The sequence below is a fragment of the Neolamprologus brichardi genome, chromosome 22 (genome assembly GCF_056152115.1).
Source record: "Neolamprologus brichardi isolate AB-2024 chromosome 22, ASM5615211v1, whole genome shotgun sequence".
In the NCBI taxonomy this organism is placed as follows: Eukaryota; Metazoa; Chordata; class Actinopteri; order Cichliformes; family Cichlidae; genus Neolamprologus; species Neolamprologus brichardi.
Window position 1 is genome coordinate 3,013,405 of NC_142124.1, and position 26,078 is coordinate 3,039,482.

A 26,078-nucleotide genomic window follows, 5' to 3' on the forward strand; every position below is an offset into this window, starting at 1 on the left:
CTCTGCGACCCATATCCCATCATGGTGTGACAGTGTGAACGGCACAAATCCGATATTTTCAAATCCGATCTGGGTCACTTTCGTATGTGATTCTGAATCCGATACATATCCGATGTTTCAGAAAGCGACTGCTGTTTGAAGGTCATGTCGCATTAAATCCGTCTTTTACGTCACTGACACAAGACAGACGCCGATTATCAGCTCTGGAGAAGACATCGCGAACGCTTCCTGGCCATCCGGTGTAGATGTCAGTGAAACTGTTGGGAAGACAACGTTGGAGAAACGTGAACATTTTATTTGTTCTGTATAATCTGCAGATTCTGACAGAAATCTGCAACTATCCTTTGAAGCACCGCTTCTCTAAAACAGCAATAAGGATCATTATTAGGTTATTTACATTATTATGTAAATAACAAAATAACTTAAAGCAAAAATTGGGAAACGTGAAGTCCAAAGTCTTTATATTAAGGTCCATCAGTCAAACAATACTGTTGGTCTGGGTCTAAACAGAGCGCGTTGTGTGTGACGTCTTCTTTTGTGCATGCGGGCGCTTTGAGCGTTCACACTAGAGCGCGTTTGCTGTCGCATTTTATTTGTCGTGTGAACGAGCAGACAAAAAAATCAGATTTGATCAAAAAATCGGAATTGAGAATCAAGACCTGCAGAGTGAACGTAGCCTAAGAAAAGTGATTCTACTTGTAGTCCTGTTGCGCCTCATTGGTATTTTACAAAAATGAAGATCTGATGCACGACTGCACGAGTTCATCCCATCAAATTTAGAGATGCCAGTAAAAATGATCAACAGCTGTCAATGATTGGTTACAAAGCTCTAATTGATGTTTTTAAAAACAGCTGCCTGTGGACCTCCACAGTGATCCCACACGAGGCCGATGCGACCCACCAGGAGATCCTCTTAGCTGCACACAATCAGACCCTGCTGCATACTAATATGAATATAAGTCCAGTACTTATGTGTACTTTAACTGTACTAGCTTGTTACTACATGTCAGATTTTAGCTGTCAGCAAGCTGAATACACTAAAACTCCCATTTCTACCAAATAGCACTGCTAATATGTAGTCACCACGTAATTATTACGTGCTTTAAGTATTTATTAGTTTAAATATTCCCATCTTTTTCATTTGACCTGTTGAGCATATAAAACTATTAACAAGACTATATTTAATATGCATGTCGTCTTTTGTTTGCTTTGTTTAGCTGAGCGTAATGATTTATTAGCCTGCTTCTCTCCTCTGTTGATCCAACTCTTCTGGACCAGGATGCAGTTTAGATTCCTGCAGGACGCAGAAACGTTTCCTGCTGTGTGTGACGGTTGTTTGACGGTCTGTACGACGACCGAAGCCGGCTTAGTTTTTTTAAATCCAGGCTCATTCTCCTGTGCAGGTTTACAAATCCAGTCGTGTGTGGCTGACGCGATAACAAGCGTATGAAGCTGAGTGTTTGAGCTGTGAAGACTCTGTAGATGTTTGTCATCGATGATCCGAGTGAGGCCGACACACACTGAGGATCAGAGGAGCGTTAGGATTCCTGTAAAGCTGGAAAATGATTCGTTTAAATGTGTCACACATTCAGAGCACACCGGGTTAGAAAAGCCAAGTTAGATGAAAAGCCAGCGATCTGGTCCTCAGTGTGTTGAGACGCCACTCTTGTCCCCGAGCTGTAAACACAGCTGCTGTCAGTGTGTCCGTTTAACCCTTTAAACTTCAGCATTTCATTTTCAGATGAGTTGCCTAATGTCTTACCGTATACGCTTAAAGAAGCTCTGGTTTGATTTCTTTGTATAATACTCCTACTTCAGGTGCTCTCCTATAATTATGAGGTTTCCCTCGTGCATTTTCTCAACTGATATTAATGCAGCCACTTTATTTTATGGAAAGTATCAGAATTAGAATTTTGGCCCTTAGATTAATTATCATCAGTCTCGGGTGCACGTTTTACAAAAAATGCATTTTTAGTCAGTTATCATTTATTGCACAATAACAAAAAAAAGCCTATTTAAAAATATCTTTCTTGTAAATTTGAAGTATTATGATTTATTCTGTCAGATGTTCACGTCCTGTGGTGGATTCTCATTTTAAACGTGGCCACAGATTCAGATATGAAGATCTGTCAGGCACTGAGAGAGACCCCTCAGCATGTTTAAGCCCCACCCACCTGTCGTTGAACCTTCTGTTTGCCGGACCCATCCAATCAGCAGAAAGCTGGCTTAAAGAGGGAGGAGCCAGAGTGAAAAATGCATTTTATAAATCACAGATTGATTGAGGCCTAAACTTTGGGACAGCAGTCCTTTACTTCCCCAGTTTGCTCTTACGATGGTAAATAAAAGGCGGATTTTACTGCAGACTTTAAATTAGATTTACAAAAACAACCGTGTACAGCAGAAATGACACAGAAATGTCAAAAACTAAATCTGTTAAAAGTTCAGCGATGAGATTAACAGCTTCGCTAACATCACTCACTACAATAATCACTTTTTTTAAGCTGATGTACAAGTGAGGTTTAATTTTTATTGATTTTAATAAAAGTAACGGCACATGAATGTAACTTTTTACTGACAAATTTCCCACGAGCCTTGAACTCAGCATGGCTCCTGTAAGAACAGCAACTTTTCTCCATCTCATTTCAGTCGTTTTCTAAAACCGCGAGGAAACAAACAGGTTTTATTAAAATCATAACTCCAGCAGCTACAGACCTTTCCAGCGCTGTGACGAACTCACTCCTGCCTGTGGTGCTAGAAGTAAAAAACCTTTTTTATTTAATTTTTTTTACTACTTTTGTAATTCTGTAAATTCTGCTTCATGCTCCTGAATATTAATCATCTTTTTCTATGTAAACCGGTTTTTTGTTGGATCTTGGCTGTAAAATAAAATCGTACGTTCGATGTGCACCTGATGACGAGGGAAACCTGCGCTTTGCTTTTATCGTTTTTGTTTCTATTTAACTTCATGAGGCTAAAGTAGGAAAGCTTTAGTTTGACTGTGAGCTTGGGCTTGAGAAGATAATCGATTGGTTATCTTTGGTCCTACTTTTTCATGCAAGACGTTTTGATTGTCCCTTAATAAACTTATCGAGTACTGACAAATAATTCTGAGTCTGTTTATTCATTTGAGGTTGTTGATGCTCCAAATCACAATTTTCATCGTTTATTTTGTAAATGAATCAGCATCCGATATTACAAAAATCATGTTTCTTATTCTGATAAACATCGAGATAAAAGTTTAAGATGATTTAACCAGAGGAAGCAGCAGCAGGATGACGCGCTGGGAAACGTCTGATATGAATTAAAGACGTGCAGGCTTCCGTCTACGAGTCGATCGACAGATTTAATTTGTTCTGGTGAGATTTAAATCAAGTTCTTTGAAATATAAGGAAGTTATTTTAGGGGTTTACTCTGTTGTTCTTATAAATAAAGACAAAATGACAACATTTCACCATTATGATTATTTACATAATTAAATGAAAAATATTTAAAGATATGTTTACAAAGTAAACCTCCAAAAGTTGATTCTGTTCATCTGGACGTAGCGTTTTGTGGGAGAAACATTTCGTCATCATCCAACTGCCTCCTTCAGTCTCAGCTGACTGCAGGTTTCAATCTTATAAACAGGACATTTGCATAATGACTGAAACCAGCCCACTGAAGGAACAATGGACTGTGAGGTCAGTTCCTCAGTTCCTTCTCATGACCATTGATCAACAACCACTGATCAATGGCCATGAGAACCATTCACAGGTTTGGGGAATGGCTGCAATCACAGCACAGTTTACAAAGTGACTTTTGGGTTCAGGTGAGAGCTGAGTTTAGGATTAAACCAGAAATGTGTGTTTTAAAGGAATAAAACAAATATACACAAAGTGCTCCACACTACATATTTAACCATAGATTCAAGCAGTGCTTCGGTGTGTACACTTTACCTACATCTCTCCTCTGGGTGAACGTGCAAACTCCAGGGAGAAAGGCCCCAGGCGGGGTTTGAACCAGGAACCTGCTCATGAGAAACCTGCAGTCCAGAGTGCGGACGAATAAGGATAAACCAAGATGGTAATCAGTGATGTGATGAGTCCTTATCCAGCGAGTGTGCAGAGATCCTCAGTCATTGTCATGTCTGCTTCAAAACACCAAGCTGAGTGTTCGACGTCAGCAGACCTCATGACCAGTCAGTGATGTCACTCAGCAGGTTTTGAGAGCGTGTACTTCAACCCACATTATTTTAAGCCCGGCTACAGCGCCGTGACAAACACCGAGCAGCAGCTATACCATCGTCTCAACTAGGGCTGCCACAAACTATTATTTTGATAGTCGACTAGTCAGATCATCATCCATTGGACGTAAAACGTACAGCTTATTGCACCAGCAGCATCTGCTCGTATATAACTATCATTAGCTTACAGCTTTAAGTGTTTAAGGTATGTGCTAACTAAAAATAAAGACAAGATGATAGTTTATTAAATTTTAATGAAATCTGCACATTGTTTCGGTGAAGTTTAATAAACTTCTTGCTATCTAAAATATAACAGGACACCGGAGTAAATTCTCTACCATCTCACACTTCTGATAATCAGCTGTCTGCTTGACGTTTATTCAGCTGTGTAAAAACTATAACTTTAATCTCAGCCAAACCGATTTACTCAGGAACAAATAAAATACTGAAAAAAGCCAAACAATAACATTTTTAAGTTATCTAAGTGACTTATATATGTTTAACCTGAGTAGCGAAAGACAGCGGTGGTTCCGGTGTTCTCACGGCTCTAGTTAGCCTAGCCCCCGGCTAGCTATCGAGCTAGTGGGTAACAGACGTCTCCGAAAACGTCGGAGCGCTTTTGAAAATATGTGGTGTCTTGATAAACTGAGCAGATATTTGAGGTTTGCACAGCTACATTCTCGCCTGAAAACATGTAAACGTTTATTTTGTGACCCAGAAAGAATAATAAGAGTAATATTAACACTAACTAGCTGCCGCCATTGTTGGAAACTGAGCTGGGCCGCGCTATGAATTCTGGGACAGCTTCTTCTTCTTCGGGGTTTAACGGCAGCTGGCATCCTTGTACATGCAGTGCTGCCATCTTCTGTTTCAGTCCGTTATGACACTCTTAAATCCTACTACTTATTCCTGCGTCTTTTGTGATCTTACAAAGCTTCAAACGACGTGTCGACTATTAAATCAGTCGTCGGCGATTTTGATAGTCGACGTAATCGTGACTAGTCGACTAATCGTGGCAGCCCTAGTCTCAACATCATATATTGTTGAGGCGTTCACGTCACATACAAATGACGTGATTGGACTAGAGCGATGCTGTAACGAGCCCACGCACATTAGGTGGTCCTCGATTGTAATGGTGAGAGAAACGCAGTCGAGCTGTGTAAGCAGGTACAAGTGGAAAAGGGCTAAAAGTGACCTCACAGTGGCTACATCCAACTTTGCTTTACAGTCTGAGCTCATGATTCAAATGAACGGGTTGTTTTCAGGACCTTTAAACACTGAACGTGAGCTCAGTCCTGCTCGCAGCAGCGTCCTCAGCCTGGAGTCCCCAATGAATGAATGAACGAGAGGTCAGTGAAGCATCACCTGCAGAGCCACAATCAAACACTTGTATTCATTTACTTTTGTTTTAATTGCACATAATGTTGCAAAATACATCCACACATCATCCTTCAACAGTCCAGGTTGTTCGGTACATACTGTACATGTATCAGTGCGCGGCGGCTGTTCCAGACTGTCCACAAGAGGGCAGCACAACACGGCATTCCTTTACCCGACAGCCTTACATGACAAACTTGTTTATAGGCTTCAAAGGATGACTTCACATAATTAAATGAAGGAAAATATCATCTTAAAAAAACAAACAAAAAATTTGACTAAAATCTTTTCCTCGTGTAAAATAAACACAAACATGAGATGACAGAAAAGCAAACGAGTTCTTTGAAGCATCCTCAGTTTTTTCCAGGTTCAGACTCAGACTAATCTGTCCTAATGAGATGGGCAGACAAAGAGCTCACATCCCTCGAGGCTTTTACAGTTAATCCAGCGACAAACTTGAATGTCTCCTGCAGTCGAGTCCAAACCCTCATTAAAACACAGTGCAAACATTTCTGTCTGAACTCACAGCTCTTAATTCCTTTAATTCAGAGGATGTGTTGGGATTTGTGCTTAAAGCGTCTCCGTCCCTCTGAAGACAAACATTTCATAATCTGCTAGAAAAACAGCAGGACTCAAAACCACACATCACAGTTTTCATCAGGAAAGTTGTGATGGCAGAGGAGGACGTCTGTGAAGAATGTAAGGTGGATAAAAACAAGATAATGATGCTGTGATGATCGACCTGGATCAATAATCACAGCATCATCAGATATACTGAATTTCTGGGTCGATGAAACAACCTTCATCTCGCAACTGCTGAACCACACTAGGGCTGCCACAAACGATTATTTTGATAGTCGACTAGTCACCGATTATTTTTGCGACTAGTCGACTAATCAGATCATGCATCCATCTGCTCCTATATAACTATCATTAGCTTACAGCTTTAAGTGTTTAAGGTATGTGCTAACTAAAAATAAAGACAAGATGATAGTTTATTAAATTTTAATGAAATCTGCACATTGTTTCGGTGAAGTTTAATAAACTCCTTGCTATCTAAAATATAACAGGACACCGGAGTAAATTCTCCAGCATCTCACACTTCTGATAATCAGCTGTCTGCTTGATGTTTATTCAGCTGTGTAAAAACTATAACTTTAATCTCAGCCAAACCGATTTACTCAGGAACAAATAAAATACTAAAAAAGCCAAACAATAACAAGTTATCTAAGTGACTTATATATCATGTTTAATCTGAGTAGCAAAAGACGGCGGTGGGTTTGAAAACGCTTTGCCGGGAGTCCGGTGTTCTCACGGCTCTAGTTAGCCTAGCCCCCGGCTAGCTATCGAGCTAGTGGCTAACAGACGTCTCCGAAAACGTCGGAGCGCTTTTGAAAATATGTGGTGTCTTGATAAACTGAGCAGATATTTGAGGTTTACACAGCTACATTCCCGCCTAAAAATATGTTAAACGTTTATTTTGTGACCCAGAAAGAATAATAAGAGTAATATTAAAACTAACTAGCTGCCGCCATTGTTGAAAACTGAGCTGGGCTGCGCTATGAATTCAGGGACAGAGCTTCTTCTTCTTCTTCTTCTTCGGGGTTTAACGGCAGCTGGCATCCTTGTACATGCAGTGCTGCCATCTTCTGTTTCAGTCCGTTATTACACTCTTAAATCCTACTACTTATTCCTGCGTCTTTTGGGATCTTACAAAGCTTCAAACGACGTGTCGACTATTAAATCAGTCGTCAACGATTTTAATGTCGACGTAAATGTGACTATTCGACTAATCGTGGCAGCCCTTTATTGCACAAAACATATTTAACAAAAACTGCACATTATTGCACTGATCAGAGGGGGTGGAGCCTATCCCAGCTGTCACAGGGTGACAGGTCACGAGCACCTCATAGGGAAAAATGTCTGATGTAGAAGGAGCTGCTAGAAGACTGCAGGAGGAAGAGAAGTCCTAAACATCTAACAGCCTGAAAATGCTCATTTTCACCTCTCACTGTGTGTTTTAAGCAGCTGGCAAAGACATTTTCACCTATTAGAAACAAAAACAATCTGGTTTTTGCCTCTAAAATGTGAGAATCTGAATTATCCAAGTAAGTCTCAGCAGCTCCTGGAATAATAAGATGATTTCTGACAGTTTGTTAAATCTAAAAATGATGAAGCTGCTGATCAATAAGAAAAGAGTCACTGTGGAAGCCCAAATCAAGCAGCAAACAAAACACTGAGACAGTAAGCTGGGGGCGCGGGAGTCTGAGGATCAAGAGGATCCGTTATAAGAAGCACCTTACAGGGTTGTCGACAGCTGGAGTGTTTAATGGTGACAAAGAAAGTCACCGAACGTCTGAGCCACTTCTCTGACTTTGAATCGCACCTTCTCAGGCACCATCTGCAGCTTCAAGATCAAACAAAAGCTAAAAAAAAAGGAAAATCTGGATGCGAGTGAAGCGACTGTGTGAGAGAAAGAAGGAAAAGATGGTGGAGAAAGTAAAACAAACAGATACAGAGCGACCTTGGAAAGCTCAGAACGGAGCCCAGAGCTGAAAATAGAAACCCGAGTGTGCGCTGCCACTGAACGCCTCCTACAAACATCTCGAAGCACTAATAAAAACCATCTGATGAGATTACAGAGCTACACAAGTTCTTCATGCAAACACAGAAATCATTCCTCGAGGTAGCAGATGACACGTTTTCAGATTTGCAGGATGGCGGCGACTTGACGGGGAAGTGCGCTCGCTTCCAGAGCAAGTGGTGACAAAACACTTGTTGCTTTGACTCATGAATAAATAGTGTTTTTGGAGATGAAGTCTGTAAATGTATAAAGTGTCTGCTAAAGAGAAAATTTAAAAATTTGTGCTTTTATCTTTTTTTTTTGTTCCTCCAATTAATCAGAGATCAAAACGAAACGCGAGCTAGTGTCTGAAACAGTCGGCGTGTTCGTGTTTCTGCTGTCGGGATGGGAAACGCTCGCCGCTGCTACAGCGCTGATGTCTGGGAAGAATAAACCACACTGGCGGTGCTGAGACTGCAGAGGGTTTCCCATCCTCCGAGCTGCCCGGGCGGATTTACACGAGCTGTCTGTGGGAGGGAAATCAACGTTTTGTTCCACCAGAGAAGCATCGATTCTTCCCATCAGCCCCTGGGAGCGAGTCGCAGAGAGGAAAGCCGAACATGTGAATTTCTGGGAACTCGACCAACATACTGATACAGGAAAAAAAACTTCTGGATTAATTGCCAAGCAGCGAAATCAGCACCAAGGTTACGCGTATGTTCGTTCTGCACAGGCCTCTCTCTCCAGGGTCTCCGCCTGCACCGGATCTGCTTTTATCAGGTTAAAATTAGGATACATCACAGCGTGAAACTCCCTTTTTTATGCTAAGCAACCTCTGACTGCTGACACACTAAAAGCTGAAACTGTGAAAGGAAACCATTAAAACTGCTCCTGCAGCTTTACTTTGTGTCCCTTTGTTCCACTTGTTTCCTAGCTCCAGTGCGGTCTCCTCGCAGATTTGGGCGCTTTAGCTTCACACTGCACGGAGAGCTGAGCTGGTGATGTGACAGGAGTGAATCCAGGCTTATTGTGGTGCTGGAATACTTGGAAAACATGCGGTTGGAGCACAAAGCGACAAACCTTCGATAAGCCATGAAGCTGAACGTTTAAAACTTTTTGATTAACGGTGCAAATTCACGCACTGCACCGATCTGCTACCTGCTGCCCACCTGCAGTGACCTAGATTAGCTAAACTAGGTTTTACTACAAACACTGATAAAGTCAAGCAGTGCACTGAGAACTGCAGCCTCACCTGCTCAGGTACGACCAACAGGTAACATCAGCAAGAGATTTTTGGATATTTATAAACTGACATGTGGGATTAAAGCAGATTAGCTGCTAAATTAAACCCAGTTTTCTAGTAGATTCTCATTTCAGATCATGTGTCACAGAGACGTGCTTTTACAGCGTGAGCCACATCCACACTGGGGCTGCAACATAAGATTTATCACATCATCGTGATTTTAAATCAGCCTGAATTAACAATAAGGATCATTTTTCTCTCAGTAAATCATATTTAATGCTTTCTCCTTTAGTGATGAGTCACAATGCATCCATACAGATGTGGTTCAGTGACTATTAGAACACTTTCTGCACAGGCAGAAACCCGTCACTGTGACCTTTCACCTGGATTATGTCTCTTAGTTACTCCTAGCAGGCTTTCAGGGGGTCACGAGTGGACGTTATTGTGTTTATTGTGTGGTTTTCCTCTTTTTTGGCAAATAAATGACTCTGAAAACGTGCGTGCAGGGACTCTGCAGCCGTTTCCTCTCTGACACTGGGAATGGGACTGATATGAAGAATCGATGAGAATCGCAGCTTGAACCTCCCGCTGAACCAACAGACGGCGCTTTCTTGGAGCAGACGGTGTAAAAATAACTCCGGTCGCGGTCGGCGGCCAATTATGTTCCCCCAAACTGTACGCCGCCCGAGCAGGATGACAGAGAAACGTCCGACTGTGAATACTTTTTTTTTTTCTTTTCTTAGAGCTGTGACATCAGCAGTGTTATGAAGATGTAGTGGCGTGTTAGGAGGAGCCTGATGGCGCGTCCCCGTCCTTCTCATCGTCGTCGCTGAGGAAAAACAGCGGAAACATCCCCAAAATACAGCCGATGGACACGCCGATGGCCTTGCCCTGCAGCAGGAGAAATCAGATCATCAGAATCTGTTATCCTCAAACAGTCGGTGTGCAGAGGTGAAACTAGCTTTGGAAAGTCTGGGCAGCGATGCTCTGTTTCCTTATTTTAAACACTCATGTGGCTCCACCACAAACTTCCTGCATTTTCGCCCCTTTGAACGTTATCTGTTGTGATAAGTTCAGCTGATTATAATCACTTTATTTAATCATCTGGAAAAGTGGAGCGCCCTGCTTGCTCTGAGATAAAGAAGCATGAGCTCATCATCCCTCTATTGTTGCCGCTGCGAATAAGAACATGAAGAGGATTTAAAAATACGACCCAAAGGAGAAACCTCACCATGTGAGAGCTGACCCTGGTCTGCCACATGTCCACCTGCTTGGGCGTCAGATCTGGAACCTGCATCCCCAGTTTGGAGGCCAGAACCTCCACGTAACCTGCAAGACTTCACACAGACAACAAACGTGTGTTAATCTCTGCACAGGCATTTAGTGACATCATTTCCCCCAAAAATAAAACACGTGCTCGTGGTTGTCCATCCATGTCCTTCAGTTTTGGGGACATCAGCTGTGGAGATGTCTGCGATCATTCCTGCAGAAACTGAAATCTGTGAAACGGGCCGACGCAGATCAAGTTTGCCAGTATTCGGTGCCAACACTCTGCATGCTTTGGATGCTGGTTTAGCAGCTTTGTCTTCGTCCAGACGTTATTCAAACCAAGTAAAAACTTCCATAATTGCTCAACCAACCAAAGGTAGCGTGCAGCCAGCTCAGCTGAGGCTTACAGGGGTCAGAGGTCACAGTAATAGGAATAGGAAACCCCAGACAGTAGAGGTGGGAATCACCATACATCCCACGATACGATATTATTGCAATTTTTTAAAATATTTTGCGATATTCAGATTCTGTACATAAAGGTAAACTTCATCAATATTCATTTTCTCTAATATCAAAGTCTCACACTCAGTCTTTCTCTCATTTCAGTTTGATTGTTGACAAACTGAACGGTTTGTATTACAGTCTAGTCCAACTTAACTGAACAACCATCTGGTACAATTATAGCTATTCTGAACTATGCAGTTTATGAAAACTATGCAGCCCCTTCAGCAACTGAAGAATTTGAAAGTCAATTAAAACAAAATATCATTTTACATTAAATAAAAAAGTTTTAAACTTAATTAAAATAAAACACGTCTTAAATTAAAATAAGTAAACTGTCACATTTGGACAGTGAAGGAATGTCAGGATTCTTGCTCAGAAGTCAGATGTTCCATTCCACAAAAACCTTTTTTGTAACAAAATATCGATTTCTGCTGTCCCTGTATCCATACATTATTAGCAAACAAATATCACGATGCTACACAGTATCCATTTCTTCCCCCACCCCTACCAGACAGTTTGTTCTGTTCATGTGGATTCAGCGTCTTCAGTGGGAGAAATGTTTCATCACTCATCCAGGTGATTCAGCCTCGACATTTGTGCTGAACTACACACTCGGGATGAGGCTAGCCTTCATCTGCACAACTGTTAGCGCAATTAAAAAGGCCGAACAGCAAAGTTTGAGCCTCTGAAGCGAAGATCCTGTTAACATAAACACCGTATATACACACACAGGAAGAGCTCATAACATGTGTGTATTTCTCGATGTTTTAGTGCTGGAGTAACAGTTAAAACTAAACCAGATCAGATCAACAGCTAAAAATCTGTTTTTCATTCAGGCTGATTGAAACTGAAACACAGAGAAGTTTCACTTCTCCTGTGGGAAGACATCTGCTGACTGCACACCTGCTTCTTTAGGATGAAAACCGTCCTTTCAAAGATGATGTCAGACTTTAGTTACAGTGCAAACCTTTTACTACAGATAAGAAAATAAAAGGTATTTAACACAGAAAATCACCAAACTACAAAAACAGAAACACACCAGGACAAACTTCACGTCATTGATCTAAATCTTTGAGCAGGTCTAACTTGCTTTAAACAGACTTCACACAGTTCGCCCAGAATAAACCGAAAAGCCTCAGAGGCTGTTTGTAAAGATGCTGCTTACCCAAGCCCCGCCAGATCTGAAACCAGGTTCCCCAGAGCCGCCGCTGCAAACACAAAGAGACACACACTTTGGTTTCTGCCGCTCTCACAAAGAACAACAGCGAGCACGGTGACAGACACAAATGCATCAGACACACAGAAAAAGAAATGTGAGGATTTGTGAAACTCAGTGATTTCTGCAGATCTTAACATGTAATTATGAAAATAAAGGTGTCACGTGTGATTTATGTGAACAGTATCGATCTCTTTCAGTCATCTTCTCATTCCTCTTTCAGAACTTTGACTTTAAGAAGCTTTATAGTTTCAGACAAACTCCTCCTGAGACTCTCGCAGAAACACGAGGTTCATTCAGACTGAGTCAGAAGTCTGATAACCATCATGTTCCTCTGGGAGGCTCGGCGCCAAAACCTCTGAAGGAAATCTGCTCACTGCTGTGCTGACGACTATCAAACACAATTCAAGCCTGACACATTACACACGCATACATGCACGCACATGCACTCGCACAAATACATGCGCACACATGCACATGCACACACACAGACACACTTGCACGCACACGCACGCACATACACACACGCACGCACGCACATGCACACACACGCGCACACACACACACATACACGCACGCACACACATACACGCACGCACACACACTTGCACACACTCTCACACACACACACGCACACACATACATGCACGCACACACACACGCACACACACACACACACTTGCACACACACACACACACACACGCACAAACTTCCCAATTCAGTGAAAGCTTCCTCTGATCTTTTCTGCAGAGACCCAAAAGTGCATCGACAGGAAGTGAGTCGAGGTCGCGCTCGTCTTAGTCGTAATGACTTGCTCTTTCGGCTGACCTCATTAATGCTGCATCAGGAAGCGTGACAACAAGTCAGGCTGAGACTCTGCTTCTGCTTTTCACGGCGTTAAAACACTTTGAAATTCTTTCTTCAGCTCAAAAACCAGAGAAATAAACAAACTGTAATTTCATATCAAAGACGATCAGAAATGCAGGAAATGAAAACGCTGAATGGAAGAAGGAGCCATGAATGAAACCATCACTCATGTGCTCCAGTGCGGTGGCGTCCTCACTGATGATGTCAGTGCTGCTGATAAAACACTGGGTCTGATTTAGCAGCAGTGCATTAACTGGACGCCTGCTGAGACGGTTTCTCCTCTTCCTATTGGCTGCTCTCTCTCCTAATGCATAAACCTGTGAGGTCGTCCTCTCCTCCTGCCTGGCAGCTCCAGCATCAGCATCCCTCACTACAGATCAGTGTTACCTGCACAGTCCACAGAGACTCCAGCCTGACCTCATCCATCAGCCTGTCTCTTTGTCGTACCCGTCCTGCACCACCCTCACATACGTCTCCGCCCCTCCTCACGCAGCACCATCGTCACAGTGAAGCTCCTCCTCTGTACTCCTCCAGCCTCGCCCTCAAACTTCACATCTGTAGTGGTTTTTCTCAGCATGAAGCCACACCGCTGCTCGCTGACAGCCGCCTCTCTTCAACAGCTTCATCGTACAGCTCGTCAACTTCATCACTTTGATCCACATGTTTGATCCGACCAACACTTCACACGGATGCTCGGTGCTTGGAAGCAGCGCGGTGAGTCCACAGGAGATTGTTTATCTTCTGTAAGCAGCCTGATGTTTCCCACACTCAGCAGACTTTTCTCTTTTTTCTATGAGTTTTGGAACAGAGTGCATTTTTGCACAATAATGAAACTCTCCATTAATGCTCAGACTTTTATCCAGACATTTTTTAATTAAACTTTTATCATGAAAAATGTCCTAAATTCCCCATCAATCATTTAATTTAAAGTAAATTCCCGTCTTATTTAATCGTAAATATTAATCTGAGCCACATTTATAAACAGCTAAAGCATCCAAATAACAGATTAAAAAGTAGTGTGATCACCATCTGTGACATCGTCCTCCTTTTCCTGTATTTAATGCATGTTACATAAATCCTAACGCACTGCTTGCTTCTCCAAACATCCTAATTACACCCACGGTGTTTGGGGGAGACGGAGTGTGAAGAAGATCTTCCCGGATGTGTCCTTTTAACTCTTTTACAGACGTTTCCACCTGAGAAAGACTCCGGGGAAAAGTCGATGCAGGGATTTTACATCCCATCTGGTCCGGGAGCGCTACAGCATCCCCCGAGAGGAGCTGCAGGAAATATTCAGGCATCTGTTTCTCCTGCAGGAAACTGACAGCTGATTAAAGGTCGAATCTAACAGCACAAACATTTACCTGATGCTGAGGACGCACGCTTCCCTCGCCAACAAGCTCCTTTTTAAGGAAGCCTTTAGAAACCCGCCCACACATCACGCCCTGAACAGATAAGTGTACCTACAAGTGTGCATCTCTGCATACTCACGGATGATGAAAAGTGTCCAAACAACACATCAAAGCAGAAACAGGAGAAGGTGTGAAAGTTTCCGAGGATCAAAGAGCACCTTTGGAAAAGGACCAAGACTCCCGTCAGCTTCTTTCATGGTTTCACTGTCAGAAAATCGGCTTTGCAACAACTGACGGTACACCACAGCTCTGAATAATTAACGCTGTGGACGGCAGTGTGGAGGAAAATGCATTTGTTTATTGAAACTAAAGCGTGTTTGTTTTGCCTTCAGGGAATCTGAACGTTCCTGCAGGAGCTGAAGGTCCAGATGGACACCTTCCCCTCAAAGAGAAGCTCCTTGATGGCCAAGAGGAGGTGAGATGGTGAAACTAGCTGGCCTTGTTCTAACATGAACCCTGCAGGGTGGACGGCGATGACACGGACGCGTCACAGCCTGGATGGAGACGTCACAGCACAGCTATTGATCGTCAGCCCGTCTTCAGCCTCTGATTTGCACTTTGCAGACGAAAAGGGAGCCAGGTATCCATGGAAACAGAATAATCGAAGAGAGGGGAGAAGGCGAGCTCGGGGGCCTTTATGGCTTCACAGAGCAATAAAAACCCAAACTGAGAACCGCAACAGGAGACGGGGCGACGGCGGGATCTGTCGCAATAAGCGGCAACAATTCTGTAGAATCGAGTGTAAGCGCTGGTGGCGGCACTGGTGGCGGCGCGGAAGCTGCGCAAGTAATAAAAACGTCTTCCAGGTGAAGCCTGATGGAGAAGCCAACACTGCAGGTGCTGTAAAGCAATCACACCTGGGAGGATTTCATGTGGGACTCTAACCTGGTGACAGGATGATTTTCTGTAAGGATTGTACTTCCTTTATCTCCTCACAGCCCCATTTCAGACTAAACACAAGTTGTTTTCCTTCCCTGAAGCCCTGAACTTTTCTAGATATCACCAGGAAGAAGCTGTGCATCCTGTAACCTTCACTTAGGAGTTCTGTAAACTCTCCTCCAGCGCCGGTGTCCTGAAACTTTCAAGTGTCTCTGCTGCAACACACATGAACACAATTAGTAGGTCACTAGCTGGACTCTATAGATTTGACTGCATGCTGAGGTGGCAACGCAGCCATTTGACTCATGTTACAGCAGCTCATGAGTGAATGAACGTGGTGCAATAAAAGTAAATTTTTCTAAACACTTATTTACTTAAATTTACTTGAACAGGGTTAGGCGTTGCCACGTCAGCAGGCAGGCACATGGAAACGTTTCAGGACACTGGCCCTCGAGGAGTTTCAGACCCCTGCCCTACACTGTGAAAGCGACATGCACCTCCTGACTGACACATGCAGAAGCATGCTGGGGAGGCACGCAACTGCAGATGTGCAGTAAAAAAAAAGTATTCTCCTGTTACTTCTTTTGGGTTTAACCTTTTCACGCATACTGGTCACTGCAGTGGACGCTATTCACAGGCTGGTTTCTTGTATTTGCATCAGTGTTGATGGGATACTTGCACATAAACACAACACACAGTGTTCGTTTGTCTAATTCATAAGTCAAAACATCTGTTGTCCACCTAATGCTGGGCTCACATTGTGCGATTTTTGGCCCATTTTGAGTCGATTTTTGAGTCGTGCGACTGTTTTGGTGATCGGCCCGATTTTGGCCTTCATCGTGCGTCGTGTAGTATACGTGGGGTAACGAGAAGCGATTAACACCTCACGACCAGCTCCCGATCATCAATCGCTTGGTCGTGAGGATTTCAAACATGTTTGAGATCCTCGCGACCGTCGTGAGGGTGTCGCCGCAGTTTCTCACACTGCGCACGCGCAAACACAAATGTCAGCGAAAAAGACGGAGCAGCACGGCAGTGCAGCGTGTGATCTGGACACAAGCGATGGAGGCACTTGTAGAACTTTGGAAAGCTCAACCGAGCCTTTTCGATGTGGCCTCACAAAATGATCACGACCACAACAACCGTGAAAATAGTTGGATTTACATCGCTGCTCAATCACAGCTGATCATGTTTTTCATTAGCAGTTTAGCAAAGTTGATGGTGGTGTGTGTCTGTGTGAGTGAAAGACAGAGAGGGAGACAGAATTTCTGTTATAACCTTCATTTTATGTGTGAGCACTCAGGTCACACAGAGCATCGGGCCGTATAGTGTGAGACCTGCATCGTGACCTATGAACTTCTAACCCCTGCGAGTCGAGTCGATCGTGCAGTTTGAGCAGGAGCTGAATCGCGCGACTGACAAAATCGCACCGTGTGAGCCGGCATAAGTGGACACGTAACAAACTCTTTGTACAAGTACAAGTTTAAAAATGATTATTTTGTTCAGTTACTTTTTAGTTATTTTTTTCACACGTTTCAAAGCTTCTATCACATTTTCAGCCTTAAATTCGTGGCGATATTTTAACATATAAGATCCACTCTGTAGCCCACATGTTGTCCTGACATTCATCTCAAATCTCACTTTATCTGGTAAACAAAAAAAACATTTCTCAGCATCTTTGGCTTTTGTTGTTTTTAATCACGAGTGCTAAAGATTCATCTCCCATAACCTGAGATAAGCACCAGCATCGTGTGATGCCGTGCTGAGACGTTCCCAGCATCTGTCGTCGGCTTCAGCAGCGCTTTTACAGCCACGCTGGGAGAAGCTAACGAGCTTCTTCGTCTCCTTATGGCGCTGCGAACATTAAGATTACGATCTACTGTTACAGACTACTATAAAGATAATTACTGGAGTTTTTTATTTGTGGTTTTAAAGTATCACCCTGTACTACGAGACCCTACGGCCCGGCTGACGTGCACGCTGAACGATCCTGAACGATATAAAAAGATTCGCTGAGATCGACAGAGGTTTTGATGTGGCCACGCCCTCCTCTCCTCCTCATCCATCAAAGCTTCGCAGCTTCTACCGGCTACTCGAGTGGGAACGCTCCTCAGTGGAGTTTCATAAATCAGGGATTTGAAGATTCATATGTACATATATTAACACATATTTGCTGTAAAGCGGAGAAATGAATCACCTCACGCATGAGGAATGGGAGCAGAAAGTTGCTTTGCTCGGTCATCCAATCAAAACTTTCTACATTAATCAATTAAAATATTCATTAGAAATGAGCTCAAGAAGGCCAACAAGATAACGAAGTCGTTTCAGGTTTACGCGACTCGTCGCCGCGCGGCTCTTACCAGCCATGGTGGAGATCCCCAGAGTGACTCCGATGGAGAGTTCGATTTGAGTTCCCTGGAGAATGAAAGAGAAAGAGGTGAAACGCTCATCCCGGCTCGGAGTTAGCACATCGGGAAGAGCAGACAGAAGGAAATTACAGCCTTAATGCAGAGATAAGACTCATGTTTCTTTACAGGCGACTAATTCCTGCAAAATGAGATTCAAATACTTACTGCTGCAATCATGATGGCATTATCCAGAAAGCCAAATCCAACAAAGGGGATGGCGTTGTGGAGTAAAACTGCAAATTAACAGAAGGAAAATGAAAAACGTGGAAAGCAGAGCAGATTTATTTGAATGTAACTTGGAATAATTTGCACAGTGAACAGCTTCCCTGTGATAACAGTTTGTTTACAGGAGACCCGTTCTGCTCATTTCCACCTCCATATTTATATTAACTGGCTCTGTAAGATTGTCTTTACATCACTCAGATAAAAAAGTGCTTATGCATCTTAAACCTGACGCCCTTCAGTTCAAGGCTGCTTCTTTTAAACTAACTGATCATCTTTGATAAGAGCAACATCCTCTGTAACAGCCGAATAGTTAATCAAGCTAATTATTGATTTTAACTTCATATTTCTATTTGAGACATATGTGGGAAGCATTCAAAGACAGTCCAGGGCAAAGTGTCTTAAACCTGCAGTCCTTCTAATCACCAGCAGGAGGCGACTCCTCTGGCTCATTTGATTCGTGACCTCGGTAAACAGTAGGGCTGGGTATCGTCGCTGATTTCTAGAATCGATTCAATTCCGATTCAATTTGATTTGAATCTGGGAAATTTTGACAGTCAGAAATATTATAATTCAGATTTTTGTATCTATAAAAAGGAAGCTGACACACGGGAGACTTTATCAAAGGTGTGAGCGTCACAGCAGAGGCCTTTGTGTCAAAGTAGCTGAAGATAAAACAGAAAAACATGAAGGAGATTTTCCTGTTCTGGGATTTTATAAAAATATTCTGCAGTACATCAAAAACGAAAGAAAATCATTAATCAACACATGAACATCACCTCTGACGTTACAGCGGTTTTATTAGAGACACGGCTAAAAGTTTTGAATTTTGCATAATTTTAAAAAGTTTAAATTTGTTCAGTGTTGAACGACAGAAATTAGGTTTTCTTTCCGGAAGAATGTAAAAGGGAAAAAAAACGTCGGCCGACAGCCTGTAAACAACGGTAGACTTGTGCGTAACAAGCAAGCGAATAATGAAGAAAACAGATTTTTAGACGGGAAACTGTTCTTGAAGAGAGAGAGAGAGAGAGAGCTGTGCATCGTGGTCGAAGCAAAACAGTAAAAGTAAGAGTGAATTCATGACGATGTTTATGTGAAGCCTAGTTTGGATCTTCTTTTGCTGCTGGTTCGGTCAATATTGTTTGGAGAGACATCAAACTAACAGCTTTAGAATCAGCGCATAAAGGGCGTGAACACAAAGCTCGACCCGCCGACAGATCAGAATCAGCGAGCTGTCGGCTTTCAGCCCCGACTGTGAGAAAGGCGACATCTCACTGATTCTGATCCGCGGTCGCGCTGTGTGTTTACGTCTTTGTGCAGAATCCGTGTTCCTGCTCTCATTTACTGTCTTAGCTGTTTGGTGGTTGTTGAAATTTTGTGAGGTTTCACCAGAGATTCTGGCGTTTCGGGCAAAAGAAATTTATATTAAAAAATCTACCAAAAAGGCAAAGCTTCTTAAGAGAATGAGAGCAGGACTAAAAGAAAAAAATCAAAAGATAATAGCAGGATACATCAGAAATGACCTGTTCACAGCCACTCTTAAAATGTTGCCCCAAGTGGTAAAGGTTTTAAGAAAAGTTTTGCAGAGTATAGTTTTAAAAAGTACCTTTAATCATTGTGTAAGATCTTGGTGTCATGTCCTTACACAAACAAACTCGTGAAAATATGATGTGAAACTAAGGAGAGTCAATTTTTTTTTAATTTTATGGGTTTTTCAGGACTTCGTTATCTTGTTGGCCACTTATTCAGGATTTTAATGAATCGATTTTACGTTATCCAAGCCAGAATCGATTTTAATCGATACATCGATTATAAAAACCCACCCCTAGTAAACATGATTATGGGCTCAAAATTATCAAAATGATCGTCATTTTGTGAATTTTGGTCCCAGTTTGAGTTGGACAGACGATAAAGAGGGTCTGCTTATTAGCTAAAGAAGTCGTTAGCCGTGTCCTTTGGCTCAGTCGGGAAAGCAGCCACTCTTCATCCTCCCTTCACAGGACAGGCAGACTTAATTGGCTACGTCCATTTTTTTTATACAGTATCATTAAAATATGTCTGATTGGTGAATCTGTGCATGCATTTTTAATAACCAATGACATTAAAGTTAATTTCGATAAAGATAAAAGATAAATTTAGATAAAATCCTTAAAGAGTAAGGATCCTGTGATCAACAAGAGACAGCTCACTGGTGTCCACACCACACCTGACCTCTGAGGTCAGTTACTGAATGAAGTGCAGATGAATAAATTTGGGATTGTAATGTCATTCCAAAATATGGAGGATTTGTGGTGTGTGTGTGTGTGTGTGTGTGTGTGTGTGTGTGTGTGTGTGTGTGTGTGTGTGTGTGTGTGTGTGTGTTCCTGTTTAGCTATCTTTGTGAGGACCGACAGTCACTTGTGAGGACACACAAACGGTCCTCACAAATTTGGAGGCATTTTTAAAACTCAAAATGTGGTTTTAGTGTCAGGGTTACAGTTAGGTTATGGTTAGGGTAAGCAGCAGGGAAAGCATTATGTCAATGAGATGTCCCCACAAGGATATAAATACACACGTGTGTGTTTGTTTTAATCTCTCACCGTATCTGATCTGGGCTGCCGTCGGCGGCGAGGGCTCCACTTCATCTGAGAACAAAAAAAGAGAAAATCAGAGTTTCACTCATTAACTGCTGAGGTTTGACTCCAAGTGTCTGCAGCAGCATGGAGACGCCGTCAGAGACGCTGATTCACTTCTTTAGAGCTTCAACTTTAATGATGGAGCTCATCAGTGTGAGGTGCGGTGATTAAACGCTCACACCACCACCCTGCATGTTTTATTTATGCAAATATAAACCAAAAGGAATTGAAATCGAGTTAAAACACCAAGACGAGGCCACGTCTGTGTTTATGGCTCACGCTGTGTATGCTGTGCAGTGGATTCCCACTCTGAGTTGGGTGGGTCTGTCACCAGCCACAGCAGCTGCTCATTTACTTTGCTGCCTGCATTGCAGGACTAACACAGGCACAGGTGTCCACTCACAGCACGTTCACAGTGACTAAGCTAACGCTGATGCCTGTGGACGGTGAGAGGAAAGCTGGAGTACTCGGAGAAAACCAACGGAGGCACAGGGAGAACTCCACACAGCAGACGCTTCTTACTGTGAGGCAACAACGCGAACCACTGCACCACCGAGCCATCGGGAAGCAAATCCTGTTTCCAAATAACGTTTTTCCTCCAAACTTGATTGTTTCTGCTGCTCTCCAACAGCCACAAACTCAGGTATCAAAGGGGTTCAAATATGAAAATAATGCATGAAAACCACAGTTAACCACCAGCAGATTCACTGAAACTCTGCGAGAGCGGCTTTCTGACGTCCATCCACAGATTGGGTAATCTCACGTGTTGGTTTGGTCCATCATCTCACTGTAATTGGTGCGAGGAGCAGCAGACTGGGCTGGTGTGTGGAGCGCCCTCGACGCTGAGATAACTGGACAGAAGTGTGCCACTGGAGCAGGCTGCACTCTCAGATCCAATTACAAGAGCGGGTCGATTACTGCGACGCATCAATTTCGAGCTCTGCCTGTGCGTCTGTATGCTCCTCACACACAAGTTTTCCTCCTGTTCTTAGAGCAGACAGTTTTCTCTGTGCACCCTCAGCTCTGTCTGTGAGGCAAGAAGCCTCAGGTTAGACTCCAAAACAAACCAGCCGTGGACAGAATCGGACTTTGGAAACGTCCGAGTCTGAGGCTGCGTTCAAGACTCCAGGAGTGACTCTCGCTGTTTATTCACCAACACCAGATGCAAACCTGCTGAAAATCTTACTTTTAATACTTTTTCTCACATGTATCTTTATGTTGCCCCCAAATACTAGACAGAAGTTAGTCCTACCACCACCACCACTACTAGTAATGAAGCCAAAAAAGGATTTGTCAGTCTCAAGCGTTTGTTTTCTTTAATCCTGACTCAACCTGATTTACAGTTTTACTAATAAATACTTGTTTAATACGTTTATATTAGGGCTGCACGATTAATCGTTAGAAAATCGTGATCTCGATTCATACTTATGTGCGATCTCATTTCCAAATGACAACGATTTAAAAAAAGAAGAAAAAAAAAGACGACGATTGTAGCGCATTTTGATCCGGGACGTAATCTGCATGAAAACAAGCGCTCACTCTTCCTGCTCAACAAATGGGCGGAGCCTTATACCACGTGATACAGAAGCTGGCTGCTAAAATTAGCAGGAAAAACAACAGAGAGCACGTCAGGGATGACGAGAAAGTGACAGGAGGAAATCCGTCCCGGTCAACCACCCAAACATCAATAACGGGAACCTTATACAGCGCTTCCCTATACCCGTCGAACTCCCGCAGGCACAAAGAAATTACAGAGGCTATTACTTATCACCTGACCAAAGATATGGCTCCATCAACACTGTGCAAAACGAGGGATTTAGGAAAATGATCAACACCCTAGACAAACGCTACACAGTGCCGTACCGCAACTATTTTTCTATTGTTGCACTACCTGCTCTATACACGCAGTGTCGAGCAACGGTGGAGACGGAAGTTCAAGCAGTACAACATTTTGCAGCAACGACAAAATGTGAGACATTTGTTGTTTTTATGTTTATTTATTGTTTTTATGTTCAGTCTCAACTGTTACGAAGTTGATGTGCAGTTAATAAGAGCAATAAATATTTATACTGGAAAAGAAAATCGTGAGAGAATCGTGATCTCAATTCTAAGCAACAAAATCGTGATTCTCATTTTATGCAAAATCGTGCAGCCCTAGTTTATATCCTTAAATGTGTGCAGCCTCACACAAACAATGATTCGCAGCCTCCTCAGACTGAGGCAGCATTAATGCATCGCTGGTATCACAGACGAACGTTTTCTCTGCTGCTGTCATAAGACAAGCAGATGAAGAGAAGTAATAAGAACAATATTTTATTTCTGTCAGCCCGAAACAATCAGCTGAGGAAAAGAAAATGAAGATTATTGTTTTAAAGCCACACACACAACATGATCAGAAAGCTCAAACAATAAACGATCATGGACACCAACATGAGTGAAAACAAAAGAACTGGGAGCTGGGAGCAGTGCCAGCAACTGGGCTGACGGGATCCACATCCCTGATCTTGGAAACATCCTGTAGCTGCTTGGTTTAGTTGAAGAGGAGAAAATAGAATAAAAGAAACCCTGTGCCCTCCTTATTCAACCTAACATCCAATTACCACAAACCTCCAGCCTTTGTATTTGACTCTGAACAACTTCTCACGAAGAAAAAACATTCATACTGAAAGAAAAAGAAACCCTTCAGCTGAGGAAACCAGCGTCTACAAATTAAAGCTTCTCCGAAGGATCCGATGCTTCCTTCTGCCTCCTCGCTGGAAGCTCAATAAGCCAAAGTTGCCAAGCAACAAAATCCCGTTCCAGTCAGCGAGGCCTTAGCAACAACATTCATCCAGGAAGTAACTCGGCTGAAGGGTGTGAATGAATGTAACAGGTACAAAATGTCACTCTTCACTCATCTTTAACACAACGGGAGGCCTCTGAAGTGTAAGGAGAGTCTCTCACACATCAGCACTGACAGCTTCCACTACAACAGCAGCAGTCGATCCCTCGCAGGCATGGAAAGCATTACTGCCTTTATTTTGGAGGCGTAATATTAACCCTTTAAGACCTACCATAGAACCAAGTCCGCCAGAGCTTATATTATATTTTTACATGCTGTGGAGCCATTTTTGGGAGCATTTCACGTTGCTATACATCAATACAACCATTATAGCCCAGATTTTAATAATATGTCTGCATTAAGTGCATAGTAATTACATAAATTGCAAAAAAGTGCAATAAACTACAAAAAAATTGAAAATCGTTTTTGTTTTTTTAACATATATTTCTAGTTAGAGAAATTTAAGAGGCTTATCCCTCAAAACTGTAAATACAAAAAAGTTGCACAAAATAGTTTCCCACCACAGTAAATTTATTTTGAGTGTCTTCATAGTTTTATTTTTGAAATACACCAATTTTTATACACTGCAGGAAAAACGAAAATAAATATTATACTAATGTAATATTTATAATTATAATGCAAATTTGCAAAAAAAAGCAGCATATGCATCAAAATAAACTATTTCCAGCAGTGCGATATGAGTCCTAAGCATCCCAGAAACCACACAGAAAGTCATAAAGTCAAAGATAACTTTTAAAAACACCAGTATAGGCTCATGAGGCCCTGATGGTAAAAAACTACATTTCCGCAAAATGACGTCACTTCCGGTTTCGGGCAGGTCATGGAGGACATGCGATAGTTCGCGCTGATGGACGTAGGAAGTGTTACAAACAGCTGATCGGATCGGCAAAGCGTGTTTCTGGAATATTATGTTTTTGTTGCTGCAAGTGCTTTTTATGCAGTTCTTGCAAAGCTATATGTGGAAGGAAACTGTGACCGAGGACAAGCTGATGGCATAAGATGTAAGTACAACTCCTCCGGTTTCATATGCAAAAAGAATTATTGCGCTAGCTCACGTGGTTGCAGAGCTACCGGGATTTAAAAATAGTTACGCAAAACAGAGCGTGCTGCTCTGACCGGCTTTAAAGGGTTAAAAAGGAACGACAGGTGAGAGGCTGAGACGTAAATGTGTGATCGTGCCAACCAAGCAAACTGACTGATGCTCATTAAAATTCAAGCGAATGACCAGAAAACCAACTGAACTCTGAGATATTTGAGAATTCTGCAGCGTTTCCCACCAACTGAAAGGCTTTTTGTGCTGTCAGCATATGCGAGTTTGTTGGGGTGTACTTGGGTCCAAGTGGCATGAATATCATCAGATGGTGAGCTCGAGGCGCCGCGTAGATGCCCGAGTACCTGCCAAGTTTCTTGTGACCATATGGACTCATCGGCAGGGCGTTATGATTAAGGGCGTGCATGACCGGACAACTACATGTTTTAATGTTGCAGCCTTTGCTAGAAATACTAAAACACTGTAAAAACAACAACAATGCTACGACCACCAGCACCGCTCTGCAGTACTTTGATATGAAGGCTGATGTCAGCTCAGTCAGAATAAACTGGAAAATCAGTCGAGGTGACGTGTGACCACATTCTGCACAGAGGAGTGGACGCGAGCATGAAGAAGTTAGTGCTCCGTTTTAGTCAAATAGTCTTTTTTGTGTGTTAGATGTTGAAACAACAACAAATTAGTTACAATACACCAGCTACACACTCGCCTTTTAGGCAGACTTCAAAGACGTAAAACAAGAATGAATGTTTGATCGTGAGGTCTGCAGCCGTATAATTCTGTTATACTCTGTTGTGGAGAAAAGAAATCAATTATTCCACTTACAGGTTTGTGCTTTGTGACAAATAACTGAGGTGGAGTATTTCTGGGAACAAGTCTGCAAAAATCCCAAACTTCACCCGATTACATTCAGTCAACCTCACAATCGAGATCATGCAGACAGACTGTGATCGCTGGAATCACTCGTTCGGGGTCCCATTCTGACCAGTTACGCTGTGCACTTCAGACCTCAAACTGGTGCAGACAGCAAACATCAACTTCTGGTTTAATTGGACCCAAGTTTCCTGTGGAGGAACATCTCTGGAGAGGCTCGTCTGGCTGCAGCGGAGACGTTTTCAGTTCACAGCTTTCAGGCCTGAAGGCAGCACGTCAGGCGAAGAGTGCGAGCGTGTATTTATATATTTGTGGGCACCACAAATTGGAAGTTTGCTATACTTGTGGGGACCAAAATCCTGATTCCCACAAGTCTGAAGGCATTTTTGAGAGTTGTGGTTATGGTTAGGTATTCATTTTTCATGGTTAGGGGCTAGGGCAGGGGTAGGCAACTCCAGGCCTCGAGGGCCAGTGTCCTGCAGGTTTTAGATGTGTGCTTGATCCAACGCAGCTGATT

The 26,078-nt window shown here is 42.7% G+C and overlaps 1 protein-coding gene across 1 annotated transcript in view; it reads right to left on the reverse strand.

Moving 5' to 3' along the window:
* Positions 1–5,609: 5,609 nt before the first annotated feature.
* Positions 5,610–26,078, reverse strand: part of tmem65 (transmembrane protein 65) — a 45,030-nt gene continuing 24,561 nt past the window's right edge. The window contains exons 2-7 of the mRNA XM_087834788.1: positions 20,763–20,807; positions 18,127–18,194; positions 17,914–17,968; positions 12,344–12,386; positions 10,637–10,742; positions 5,610–10,296 (exon numbers count right to left, since the gene is read on the reverse strand). Coding sequence (XP_087690914.1) covers positions 10,189–10,296; positions 10,637–10,742; positions 12,344–12,386; positions 17,914–17,968; positions 18,127–18,194; positions 20,763–20,807 — 425 coding nt within the window. The 3' untranslated portion in view covers positions 5,610–10,188. The remainder of the gene's footprint in view (positions 10,297–10,636; positions 10,743–12,343; positions 12,387–17,913; positions 17,969–18,126; positions 18,195–20,762; positions 20,808–26,078) is intronic.